Source organism: Leuresthes tenuis, unplaced genomic scaffold (genome assembly GCF_036924035.1).
Source record: "Leuresthes tenuis unplaced genomic scaffold, fLeuTen1.0.hap1 SCAF_8, whole genome shotgun sequence".
Lineage (NCBI taxonomy): Eukaryota > Metazoa > Chordata > Actinopteri > Atheriniformes > Atherinopsidae > Leuresthes > Leuresthes tenuis.
Genome location: NW_027325362.1, coordinates 15,015,088 through 15,028,570, shown reverse-complemented (window position 1 = coordinate 15,028,570; position 13,483 = coordinate 15,015,088). Strand labels below are relative to the sequence as shown.

General features: G+C 40.1%; 2 protein-coding genes across 4 annotated transcripts in view; one reads left to right on the top strand and one right to left on the bottom strand.

The window, feature by feature from the left end:
- Positions 1 to 13,483, bottom strand: part of hps1 (HPS1 biogenesis of lysosomal organelles complex 3 subunit 1) — a 289,252-nt gene that overhangs the window by 262,875 nt on the left and 12,894 nt on the right. The gene's annotated exons all lie outside the window — the stretch shown is intronic.
- morn4 (MORN repeat containing 4) lies at positions 2,308 to 9,376 on the top strand. Of its 3 annotated transcripts, none has more exons than XM_072390372.1 (6): positions 2,308 to 2,374; positions 2,751 to 2,849; positions 3,179 to 3,252; positions 6,817 to 6,931; positions 7,025 to 7,134; positions 7,235 to 9,376. In XM_072390372.1, the coding sequence occupies exons 3-6, from the start codon at positions 3,186 to 3,188 to the stop codon at positions 7,381 to 7,383; spliced, it is 441 nt and encodes a 146-aa protein (XP_072246473.1). In that variant the 5' UTR covers positions 2,308 to 2,374; positions 2,751 to 2,849; positions 3,179 to 3,185; the 3' UTR covers positions 7,384 to 9,376. The 3 variants fall into 3 exon arrangements, with proteins under 3 accessions (XP_072246473.1, XP_072246474.1, XP_072246472.1); XM_072390373.1 differs by having other exon boundaries at positions 2,346 to 2,374; positions 2,754 to 2,849; XM_072390371.1 differs by lacking the exon at positions 2,751 to 2,849 and having other exon boundaries at positions 2,346 to 2,374.

The following is a 13,483-nucleotide window of genomic DNA, read 5'->3' as shown; positions in this document are numbered from 1 at the left end:
CTATTACATGAGAAACCGTCAAGCCACCAGGATCAATACAGCCAAATGGTCTCAGGACTACTTTGGAAAACCATTTTCCCTCAACACAATCTGCCGCTGCATCCAGAAATACCCTGATACCGTATTACACAATACCAGAACTTGTTCTGCAAGGCTTACAATAGTGTGGCTTCATAGACACAGTGTGTGTGTGTGTGCTTAACTGGCCAGCCCAAAGTCCAGATTAGTCTCCTGATGAAAATGTTTGGAGCATCAGGAGGAGGAGAATCAGAGAGTAACAGCCACAGACTGATAAGCAGCTAGAATCTTTTATTTGGCAATATTTGGCATTTTCCAACAAAAACTTGTCGTTTAGTTCCAAGATATTTGAAAAGTGTATTTAATAGAAAGGCTGATGGAAATCAGTGGTAAACAAGCCTCTATCCAAAATTCTTGCCGGCATTTTAGTTCAAATGTGTTCATATTTTCTAAATACTAATTACTTGGTCAGGTAAGATGCTGAAAATCATTTCGTTGGACACATGTCTGTTCAATAAAGGTTCAAATCAATGAACAAATGACAACATTTATATTTCATACTTTTTTATTCTGGCATAGTCATACCTCATGCACACAGTGCCATATCTGATCTGGGAAATATTGTTCCAAATAGGGTTCCAGCTTGTTTGCATATCTTTAAAACAATCAAAACAGTGTTTTGCAGCACAAATTTTTAGAATGCAGTGATTTTAACAGTAACAAGCTGATGGTTAAAGGGAAGGAGAACAACACCTGAAATATGCAGCCAATACAAGACAGTCAGACTCTTTAAGTCTTGACTTCTTTTCTTTTTATGTACACTTATGGCACACCCCTCCTCCAATGCTATGTCAACATAGCAAAAACAACACACTTGGAGGTGTGCTGCAGGAAATTCAGGCATCTAGTGGTTTACATATGACATACACACACATACACAGTGCAAAAATGTAGAAGGACGGAGACAAAAAAACAATTGCGTGCTGCCTTGAAATTCCAGGTAGTTTGCATAGTGGAAGTGGTGCAGAAGGATGCTATGGTAATAACAAAAGTGCAACATGCGGTAGTGCAATATTATTGCCTGTGCAGATTTAGCATCTGATACAGAAGGCTATAGAATATAAAAAGGTTGCACAAGATAACAACCTGGAAAGTAAGCAGCAGTCCAAACAAATAGCAGTCTCAATCTTTAGACACAATGGAAAATAATAGAATTAAATTGTGAGTAAAATGAAGGCAACCCATTCTTAAGATGGTACAGTCCAAGAGTAAGAGAAAAAGAGTAAGAGGCTAATGTAGCCGATAAAGAAGACCATTCAGTGGTAGGCATGATCCAGGTGTAAGGCAGACTCATGCCAAAAAGTCTAACTCACTCATCTCCCTCTGTGTTGCGTGTAAACAGCCGATGATAAGACGGCCCTTATGACAAAGGACCTCCTCAGCTCATCATCTGAGCATGTCAGAGACAGGAGTCTGCCACTGAACACGCTCCTCTGTCTGGAAAAATAATAATATGCCACAAAACCTAAGTCACAGAATAAAATTAACTCATAGAGGCTACCTATAGTAGTATTTATACCAGGTCACAAATATTATCTGGGATTAGTGATGATATTTCCTCATATATGTATATATATATATATATATATATATATATTCACTATGTGTCTGTGAAAGAAATCAATGTGTTGCTATGAATTAACTGATGATTACCTGTCAACACTTTGATGGTGAACTTTAACAAAAGAAGTGGTGAAAGACGGTTTGAATAAAGTGCTTGCCTATCTGACAGGCATCTCTTGATGAAGTACTGGAATCTTGGATTTCTAACAACAGCTCAGTCCACTGCATGTGTAAAATATTTATCCTGGCAAGAACCGTGCGAGACCAAATGAGGAGATAGTCATTTATGCTTGTTCCTTTGGTTTATTAGAAATAGAAAAAAAAGCAAGAGTTTCAGAAAAAAAAAAATCTTACAGCTTTTAATAAGAAATATGTCTGCTACTGTCTGAGCTGCTGTACGCTACCCCCATGCTGCCTTCAGGTACTTTCGTAATTCATAACTTTCCCCGAATGTAACGCAGAGATAGAATAACTCTCTATACATTTTTTTCTGTGTTCCTTGTCGGTGAAAGTGTAAGATAATCAAACAAATAATACGTATTTTATTTTTATCCCACACGAGAAAGTATGTTGCAGATTTCCTGACGCATCTTTATTACAACCGTTTTTATCGAGTTTACGAGGAGCTCATGAACGTAACATACGTTTCTCAGCCGGTGTTTTCATTCTTTTGCGCCCCTCCGCTCCTGTACGCTGATTTCCATGCCTCAGGGACGACAAGCGTTGTATACAGGTAAACCATAGCTCCTCAGGGGCACCTGCTTCCCCCTTTATATATATATGTTTTAATGTATCTCTAGCTTAACTAACCATTGAAATAGATTTTTATTCAAGCGACACCCAGCTCAGCAACATGTAGCCTACGCGAGGGCTGCATTGATCGATACAAACTGACAGCTTTAGTAGGATATTTGCTATAATGTGGTCGTGTTTCAGTCTGTATGATGAATTATTTACCTGATGGCGACCGCATGGGTAAAATTACACCCAGCGGCCATTCTGCAGCGCAGAGTCATTTGTTATAAACAGAGAGTTACTGAAGAATATTTAGAAATGATTCTATGTCTGGAATCATGCTAAATTCATGTTTCATGTCTGCCTCTGTGTAGAAGGGATTTAATCGCCCACTGTGCTCTCGAAGTGGGAGCCACAACCGACGCTCACCGTGCGTTTCAAGAGTCACTGGGCAGACAGTTGGAGGATCAGGTGTAAGTTGTCTTTATCCTTCTGATAAGGGGAATGCAGTTCAATTTGACATGTAGTTATACCATTCTGTCCTGATAAACACTCCTCTGTGTGTCAGTGCGTGTGTCATCAGCTGCAACAATGTCATCTTTACACTCCCACCCACCCACCCACACACACCTCCACACCCACACACCTCCACACCCACACCCCGTTTCCTGAAGAGTGGGGCTTGTTGTCCCCAAATTATGAGCTTTTTATCTTCTTTTTTTCTAATACGAATAACTTGTCATCAGTGAATACGTGTCCTTTAGATCAGAAGCCAATGACTCTGTTTGTGTGTTGAAACTAGGGGTAGCATGACTCTGACAAGAGGATCTTTTACCTATGCCAGTGGAGAAGAGTACCATGGCGAGTGGAAAGAAGGCAAGGCAGTCCTGTTTCTCAGCTTTAAAGAGAGTTTGTAGCTTGTGAACGCATGTGGCCAGACATCGAAACGTTTTGGTCATGAACAGTGTTTCTCCAAGCAAGGAATCATTGTGTGAGACTTTGGAAACATCGTCCCTGTATGTAGGTGGCCAAATCCCACAAAACTGAAGACATGACGATATTGTCTACAAATATCAATGTAATAAACTTTTATTTCTTTCAAAAACATCCTGATGATTAAAACGTAAATAGAAATGTAAAAGGTAAATGAAAATAGAATTGAAAACGTAGCTATCTATTGAAACTGAAAAATTAGCTTTTTTTTCAAATGTGATTACCTTATTAATTAATGGATGCTTATTTAAAATTTGATGGCGGTAAGATTTTTAAAAAGAACATCTGGAACGGAACAATGCTGATTACTGTGTTGCATCACCTCCTCTTAACAACAGCCTGGAAAAGAGCTAGTATGCTCACATTGTTGTACAATTTGTCCTCACAGTCTTTTGCAGAGTGGTAACCTCTAAACTTTTTAACCTCTAACTGGCCCTCTGTGGTCCTCTCCAATATTCACAGCTGTATTGCTGAAATGTTCCCAGTTTAAACGGTTATTTGTGGAGATGCTTCACCAGTTGTGTTTTCTGGTACTTCACAACTTTTCCAGTCTTTTGTTAAGCATGTCTCAACTTGGTTTGAATGTGTTACTGCCGACAGCTTTCATTCTTCAAAGTGAATTCTCATTTAATTTTGGTGCAGTTGTTAAGATAAGATAGGATCGGATGAAATAGAATAAAATAAGATAAGATATCTTTATTGTTATTTAATGTGAAATATGAAATATTTACAATGAAATACTGTTGGAGCAGCATTCTTTTGGTATCTCTGATACACACCTTCACTTTGCTTAAGAAATGCAGATTGTTAATGCCTACTGCACCTGCTCATACACTCCCATGAAAAAGTAAGTACACCCTCTTTCTATTCTAAAGGTTTATATGTCCTGAAGTAATTAGACATTTTCTGGTCCTTAATGAGGTCATTGTCCATTTAACAAAAACAAAGCCAAAACACAGAAGCAGTGTGTGGAAAAGCTGCTTCCATAGGAATTGAGAGAATGAGAAGGAGCCAAGTGCTGCTTATCAAATCCATCATGCTACAGTGACACAAAGATTACCCACAAGTAGAAAACATTAAAGAGAGTGGTCAGTCTTTTCAAAAGTGGACATCCCTGCAAGCTCAAGACTGTGCTGTGCTCAGATAAACTGCAAAAATACCTATATCACAGACACTTCAGTTATATATTTACAGTGCGTTGAAAAAAAAATGAACAAGGATGTTTCGTTTGGAACGGTTGCAGAATAAAAACCTCTTCGCCTAAATTTGTAATGCTGCATCTGAACAAAGCACAAGACTTCTGGAACAATGGCTTTTGGACAGAAGAGACAAAAGTGGAGCTGCTTGGTCATAAAGCACAAACAGAAATTTACAGTGGTGGAGAGATGATGGCTGCCACAGGACCTGGGCACCTTTCAGCCATTGAGTCGAACATGATCTCCTCTATATACCAAAGTATTCAACGGTCATACATGAGGCCATCTGTCCAACACCTAAAGCTGTTCAATTAGCCTAACGTGCATGTTTTTGGGCGGTGGGAGGAAGCTGGAGAGAACCCATGCATATACAGGGAGGATGTGCAAACTCTGCGCAGAAAAGCCCCAGCTGGGATTTGAACCAGGAACCATCTTGCTGGGAGGCAGCGGCACACCACCCAGCCCACATTATGGCTTTGTTATTGTTAAATAAATAATGACACAGTGAGATATGTAATGTTCTGTTGTTCAGGTTATATTTACCTCATTATAAGATGTGGTATAGACCAGAAATATATTTTGATTTGTAACACAATTGAATTGAAAGAGGGTGTCTTTACTTTTTCACATGACTGAAAGTTCAACTCAACTGAGAAAATGTAGTTCTGTCTCCTGCACTAATCCATATGAGCTGAGACCACATTTATAAATGCTCTTACTGACAACAAAACTGCATGTCTAATTTATCAGCTGAAGTAACAACTGTGCCCACACTAAATATCTTGTAAAAATGTTTTCCCCTGTGGCAGAGATGAGGATCATGATAACAGAGCTTTAACTGTCTCACTTGGTCTGCTAATGACATACAATCTCAAGCGATTTAGATAGTTAGCTATCTAACGGAGAAAGATTTACCAGCTCTGCTCAAATCCTTCTGATTAGACGTTGGTCCTGTTTAGGAGATTGGCGAGGGTCCTTTAAGAGAATCCAGCTCAGTTAAAACACTAGAGACAAGAGGGTACAACTAAGAGAGTTTTAGATATTTCATTTTTGTTTGTATTTGGGTTTCAACTTCAGTTTTCAAATTGAAAACACCATCTTCTGCACCTTTCCTTTTACTTGACACTCTTTTTCAGTGTGGCACTAGTGGACCAGTTTTACGGTGTTCACTCTTACACAATTATACGCTCCAGCACTGAATCATAGTCGACCAGGAGTGACAGAAGCACATTCCTTCACTGTTTCCACAGTGTGGTTCCTAAATTAGAAATCCCTGTTAAAAACCTGCAGGATTAGGCAGCAGTAATTCCCACTTGCACAGAAGGCAGATGGAACTCCTAATTCAATAGTAAACCTTTATCTCACCAATGGAGGAGGGTGTTTGGATCTAAGTACTGACTTACTCCTATGTACACCGATCCGCCATAACATTATAACCACTGACAGGTGAAGGGGAAAGCATTGAAAGTCTTGAGCAACTCTGACAAGGGCCAAATTTCGATGACTCGACACCTGGGTGACAGCATCTCCACAAATGCAGCTCTGGTTACAATGTACTGTGGTTCAGACTCAGGGGCTATTAAAATAGTTCAAAGAGGGAAAACCGGTGAACGGGCAAGATGGTAATTGGTCACCAAGTGTGGAGAGTGAATGCTGGCCTGTGTTGTCTGATCTAATGGATGCGCTAGTGTAGCTTGAATTGCTGGAAAAGCTAATGCTGTTTCTGCAGACTGGTCAGAGTGCCCGAAACGGCTTGTGTCTACCACAGAAAGCCCTACAATGAGCTCATGAACATCAGAGCTGGTACGGGAGCAATGGAGAAAGGTGGCCTGACACGACGTATTCGATTTTCTTTCACATCATGTGAATGGCTGGGTCTGTGAGCATCACTAAGCTGGTTAAGATTTGGCACCAGGATGTTTGTGTTCAGTCAGGCATCTCTGAGATGCTTCTGATGGCTTGGTGCCACATGCCCTAACATACCTACAGAGGTCTTCTGGAGTCCATGCCTCAAAAGGTCAGGGCTATTTTGCTGCCAAAGGTGGACATAATGTTATGGCTGAGAGTTGACTGTAAAATTCAGAGCTGCATTGCAAGCTGAGTCATATTAACTCAGTTGGACGTCTCATATATTATGGAGGCTTGAAGACACCCATGATGATAAAATATGCTGTGACTGATATATCAAGATAGTAGTGTTATTTATTCATTTGGTTTCCTTCACCGCTCATTATAGTTTGGTACATTCCAGGTCGGAGGCATGGCCTTGGCCAGCTCAAGTTTCAAGATGGAAGCTGCTACACTGGCCAGTTTGAGAACGGACTCTTTCATGGCTTTGGTGTACTGATCTTTACCGATGGATCCAGGTGTGCGTGCAAGTGTAAAACGAAAAGAAAGATCATTTCTTGCGTTTAGTCAAAATGTACAAATGATAACCTGCGTTATTTAAACCATGTCAGGTACGAAGGAGAATTTACCCATGGAAAGTTTCAAGGCCCAGGGGTCTTCAGTCGATATGACGGCATGAAATTTGAAGGAGAATTCAAAGAGGGGCGTGTTGAAGGCTATGGTAAGTCAGCTACACCACTGGAACAGCATATCTGTTGGGATGTTGACATCACCTCCCTGTGCTTGGTCATGGTGCGATGTGTCTGTGCCTGTGCCTGCAGGGTTATTGACTTTCCCAGATGGAACTCATGGTGTCCCACGGAACGAGGGCCTGTTCCAAAACCACAAGCTGCAGAAAAGAGAAAAGTGTCCAGGAGTGGTGCAGCGTGCTCAGGCTTCAGCATCCAGTGCTCACAGCCTGATACTTTGACTTTCCTGGACCCTGAAGGAGACACGAGCAGTGGTCCAGAGTTCCAGCACCTTCCAGAAGGGCTTCAGGGATGTCTGCTCCCCTCCAACTCCTCTCTTCGTGTCTCCATCTCTTTTTTTCACCCTTTTTGTTTCTTTTTCTGCAACTTCCTTGCTTCCCTCTCACAGTGACCTGGAATGCAAATGCAATTTGACCAAAAAATAACTTTCAAGATGACTGACTTGACATGCCCAACAGCATGAAGCACATCTTTCAACAAGTCATGTTTCCCATGTTCTGATTGTACTGCTGTAAGTGTCTCTTACATCAAACCACGGAACAACGGAGGCCTCTGTCTACATCTTTTTCTGAAGAGTTTGTGAAGTCTATGCTGTCTTAGTTACCATGTGGATAAATTTACTTTAAAGATGCTTCAACCCATTGCATTTGCGTGAAATTTGAAGGGTCCCTGTGAACACTTTGAAGATGAAGAATGTAAATATAACTTTTTTTCTATTTACACGATTCCATGGGGCATGTTGTAAAAGTCAAATCACTTAACAATACTACTGCAAAATCTTTCAAGGAATCCATTTTGTTTCCGGTGTTTCTCCATTTGGAATACCCACGTTCACATTTGCCTTAAAGACTTTTTTTTGTACGACAGCGTATTTGAAGGTTGTCCGATGGAAAAGCAGATGACACATAATGCTCTCTCCTCTGCATCGCGTTCCCAAAGGTGTCTAACAGGTTTAAGGTCTGTTTTTAAGATTGCCTTGATTCTGAGAGACATGCTGCCAAGCAGGTGCTGAGTTATGGCTCCAATCATTTTCAAGTCCATTGGATTTTTTTTCTCTTTCTGTTGTTAAGCTTCTGACTCCCAGTGGAAATCATTGGAGAGAAGATTTAACTCTGTTTCCCCTACCTAACCTGGAAGATCAGGATGACTAAACATCCTTAGAAATGATGAAACCATAACAAAATTTTGAATTAGGGACCTGGATCCTAATGAGGCAGCTGAATGTTAGTATTTATATATATCAGGTGTATATTTAAATATGTAATGCTAACGTTTGTCTTGTTTTCTGTCTGGTATAAAAGTATTGTAATTGAATATGTTTAGTTTGACTTTTCAAACTATTTCATGACTTTTGAGTCAGAAAAATGTGTTTCTGAACACAGTGTAGTTGAGACGTTGAGAATTCATAAACCATAATAGCTGCTCTGTGTTTACAGGTGAACTCGATGTGCTTGAACAGTTAATAGGCCTTACAAAGCATTAGTAGATGGGGTTTTATTGAGGTTGCCTACCAAAACTCTTAACCAAAGACAATCGAAATGATATAACAGTTAGCAAACCTGACAGTCAAGAGTTGGTTCATATTTTCCTTCTTTACAACCGAACATTAAAGACAATTCAATAAAAACTCCACCGGGGCTTTAAGTGCACACGAAAAACAACAGGACGGATGATTAAACAGGGAACTGACGACATTCTGTTGCCGCTATTACTGAAATCTCTAACCTGGATTATTGCTGTTGCTGATTTTCACTGTTGTCATATTGTACGACAAAAGAAAAATGTCAGTGGTCAATATTGTTAGCCCATGCTTGCTTTGAATATCTATTTTGGTTCTGCCATGTGTCAACTTAGAGAGGCTAGATAGAGAAAAGCATACATGACCAGGTGTCACTTCAACTATCTAAAAGCACACTTGAATGTTTGCTGTAGGTTCAAAGAGTGGAATATTCTGCATTTCACATCAAGTTGGTTTTTTTTCCCCACTATGTTCAAGTTGATATGCATGAGAATCATACATCCATTTCCACTTGGAAACAAATGGTGCTTCAAAAGTGTGCCTGTCTAGACTTTGACTTGCTGGAAAATATCATTGGTACGGTTACCTTTTTTTGAGTAACATTATAATGTTGTTTGAGTGCTATTAAAAATACTGCACAGTGTCGTCCCATTCTCCTGGAATAAGTCCAATCATGTATCACAGAGGCGTGTTTAATAAAGGATTGTACTGGAAAAGAAACGTGTTGTTCAGTGTCACAGTATTGGACGTGGATACAAAATCATAACATTTTTTTGGTTTTCTAATAAAATTTCTGAATTGTGAGAGAAATGAAGGGAAATAAAGTTACAGTTTCATGGATAAATAGGTTCCTCGCATGAACCAGAAATCTCCAGTTTCCCAAACCCCCTCTCAGCAACATCGCCTCACAGCAGCATGCAGTTTCTACTTCATGTGCAACTGACAGCAACAACCCCGAAGCTGTGAAACATGCAGCGCAACAGATCTAAGGTTGGAGATCTACGCCCGTTTTGTCTCCGCAATATGTTGTTAAATCTCATTTATAAGACCAGGTTGACAAAATGATAGACGATGCTCTTACACAATGTGTGTAACATACTGTTGTGTGCGGTTTGTGTTCCCACTTGTCCTTGACAGTTGCTCAGCCTTGCGTGGAACAGGAAATGCTGCATGAGGCTGATAATGTAACTGAAGAGCTGAGTACACCAAGCACACATCAAAAACACTGCAAGGGGCTTTTTGTTTTTCCAAATTTTGACTTTCATGAAAGATACAGCAGCAGCACAAGAAGAAAAAAGGCTGGTTTCAAGAATGACCAATTGTAATTACTAAAAAAAAAAAGAAAGAAAGTGTTTCCCATAGTGAGAATGACAAACCTCCCTCAGGAATATTTGAGACACTTGGAAAATATGTCCACTGAGCTGCCACTGAATTTTTGTCTGTAGCGGGAGCATACTGGCCATCTCTGTCATAGTCCTATCATGCACTGACCTTTTCCATCACTTCGATAAAACACAGACCTCGTGATGTTTACTGAACATAGCTTCTGCACAGCTCTATCTGTTAACATTATTAAACTTTGAAAGGCATCTGTCACAAGGTTTGAAACAGCCATTAGAGAGCCCCTGAGATTGGGAAGCTCTCTGAAAGCAAATATCAAAATCCAAAGGCTGGCTTAAATCAGGCTTTCTTCCCTCTGTTATGTGTTGTTGTTTTTTTTTTTCTTTTAAGCAGATCTTTTAGAATCCCTAATATTCATCTGACATGTTTGAATGTCATAGGTCAAACTAATCTGCAGTCATGCCCTGGAAAGGCAGATTTTGATGTTGAGCACTCACACGGAAAAACAATGCATTAACTCAAATGTGATCCATCCAGCACAGCAGAGGAATTAAAGACTATATTTCAAACCAGTGTCAAAGACACAAAGAACAGATCCTGAATAGAAAGGAAAATGTCATACATATTTGTAAATAAAACCTCGCAAAACCTATTTTACACAGTGCTTTACAGAAAAAAAAGAAGTAAAAACAAAACACAAAAACTCCACAAACTGAGATTTATATACAGTTTATAACAACCACGAGTTTGCTTGCCTCCCAGGGTGAGACTGCTCCGCCGTCTAGGCTCAAAGCCAACAAATGCACTTCTTGTGCTCCCAGTCTGCAGCAACGTGCAGGTTTTTCACAGAAAGCTTACAAAGCCTGACACATATTTAAAGGGTTCATAAATCACAGATAAACTGTATGAGTCAACGCTGAATATGTAAGTGGGCACCTCCTCAAGTTTCGTGGTCCATCAAAGTCCATCTACGTTTCTACTGGCTTTTGGTCATTTCATTCGTTGCATATTTACTTAACCCACGTAACGTGGAATTTTCTCACATTACCACCATATCAAAACTAATCTCCATAATTGTTTGTCCTGCTTACAGTGTTACAGACTGTACCACTTCCACATCCCTCAGCTTCTCCAGATTGTGCAGGGTTTCCATGATCTCACACTCTCATTGTTTTTATGCTGCACTGCTGTCACTGCCTCGTGTAATCATGCTGTTGCCTTGTAAGCTTGGAGTCATATCACAGTATCAAGATGTGAGATACGGTCGGTCTGCATACCCGCACTCGATCAGAGTCCTCAAAATGAGTTGTTACAGAGATTAATAATAGCTATATATTGCGATTATCATGGATGCATCTTAGCTAATCTTCTGGATAGTGTTTTAGCACAAAGACTGGAAACAGGGAAACATTAAGAAAGGATTTAAGAGCTGAGATAGAGTTCTCTTGACAAAATGAAAGCTCTATCAGAAAGTATCCAGTATAGCATTAGAATGAAAACCTCATCCTTGAACAGAGTTAAGTAAATGTATGTAAATAGTGCTGATAACACCTGCCATTCTCCACTTCAAAGTAAAAGAAAAACTTCAGTGTAGTTGACAGTAATCATTGTCTGCTGTATAAGTAGTTTTAATTCTTTCACTTTGACTCTCAGCCTCTAAATAACAGTTTCCCTCCCACTCTAAAAATATAGTTTGGATGATTCTTTCACTAGTTCATAAAGAATGTTTGAATGCAACCTTTACTACTATAGGTGCCGCTATGATGGCGCTATGAAAGAGTTAATGAAGAGATGGGCTAAGACTGTAACTCCAGAGCTGTGATTCAGAGAAGTGAAATATAATATTCTATCTCTTTCTTAGTGTGCTGAGCTGTGCACTTAATTCTGTAGGCTGTGGTCTCACTTCTCTTTGTAGAGCCGCTCTCACACACGCACCTGTGCTGTGAACTTCACTTCAAGTGTCTGCAACAGATGAATTGGGCACTCACTGCTGATGGTCAATTTACAAATACCAATAAATCTGATATTAATCTTTCACCACGAGAGCACCCACGCATGCACAGGGAGAACTTTCAAACTTCAGTCAGACAGTCAGACTTCAGTCACCCCGGCCTAGATTTTAATTCAGCAACCTCCTGGAAATAATGAGGCAGTACTGACTACCACATTACCCTGCAGTCCTGGAGAACTTACCAGCAATGCACAAAACTCCAATACTCTGAAAGGGGATTCTTGCTATCTAATTTCACGATTCTCTAAGTGATAATCATGTTTGTAGGGTGACACTGCTATGCGATCCAGCCAAAATAAAGCATTGTTTATTAGTGAGCGTCCGTTTGTGCTTGCATCTGTAACTTTGAGCAGCTTCGATATTTTGTTCTGTTGAGATGCACTTCATCAAGTGCAGGGTGCCTTCCTTAAAGTTGAAAAGATTGTTGATTTTTTTTTATTCAGTACATAATTTAATTCTAGAGGTGGTGAAAAATGCAAGTGAAATCCAATGTTCTGTTGCCTGTCCTTGTGGATTAGATCTTGATATCATGAGCACATTACATGAGTACAAAACACAACATAACATAACATGAGCAGATTAACAGGCTGTATGGCCTCTTCCTGTGCTCACATGCGGAGGATTGTGGTACAGCTACAGTATGGTCACTGATGTACTCTGTGAGCCATTCTCAAACACATGCATGACCATATGTGAGCAAACAGGAAGCACCTTATCACCAATGCTAATGTCAGCCCCGTGACTCTTGAGGGTTTTAACAGCTCTCGGACCCCCACCCCCCTGCAGGCGCAGTGTGCGGCTGTGCAGCCCAGCTGAAAAACAGTAGGAGGGCCCTATCCTATTAGTATTGCTGACTTCAGGCCACTAAAGCCTGGAGCTTTAGTGTGAGGAGATAATCTCATCCAATCTTATCATCATCCTTACAAAGAGGCAGTGTGCTCACACATCTTACTTCATCTCTTAAATTGATGTCGACTCCTTTTTCTAAAAGCATTCGGACATCAGCAGTTTTGTCTTCAATGGATGCACCACTTGTGTTGCTGTCCTCTTAAGCTGAATAATGTATATGGTAATAATAATTATATAATGTATAATGTATATACTTCATATGCGGAAATACTGTCAGTGTGATCCAATTCACTGAAACACTGTAAAAGCTTTACCTCATTGCGTGTGTGAGGGTTTCCACCATCGGCCAAATGCTTCTCTATCACATTGTCTTTGTATTCTTTGGCTGCATTAATGAATTAATCAGCATCAACAGACCTTATCTGCGAAACACAAAAACACAGACACACAGGTTTAAACACACACTTTTTATCTCTCCGTTGTGCTAATGAAAGCCTGATTTCTGACAAATGTGTGTCACCACAGCAATTTCTGCAAGCAACCTGGAGTAAAGGCCCATTTTCTTGGCTTTTGTTTAATCCTTGTATAACCCTGTGATACT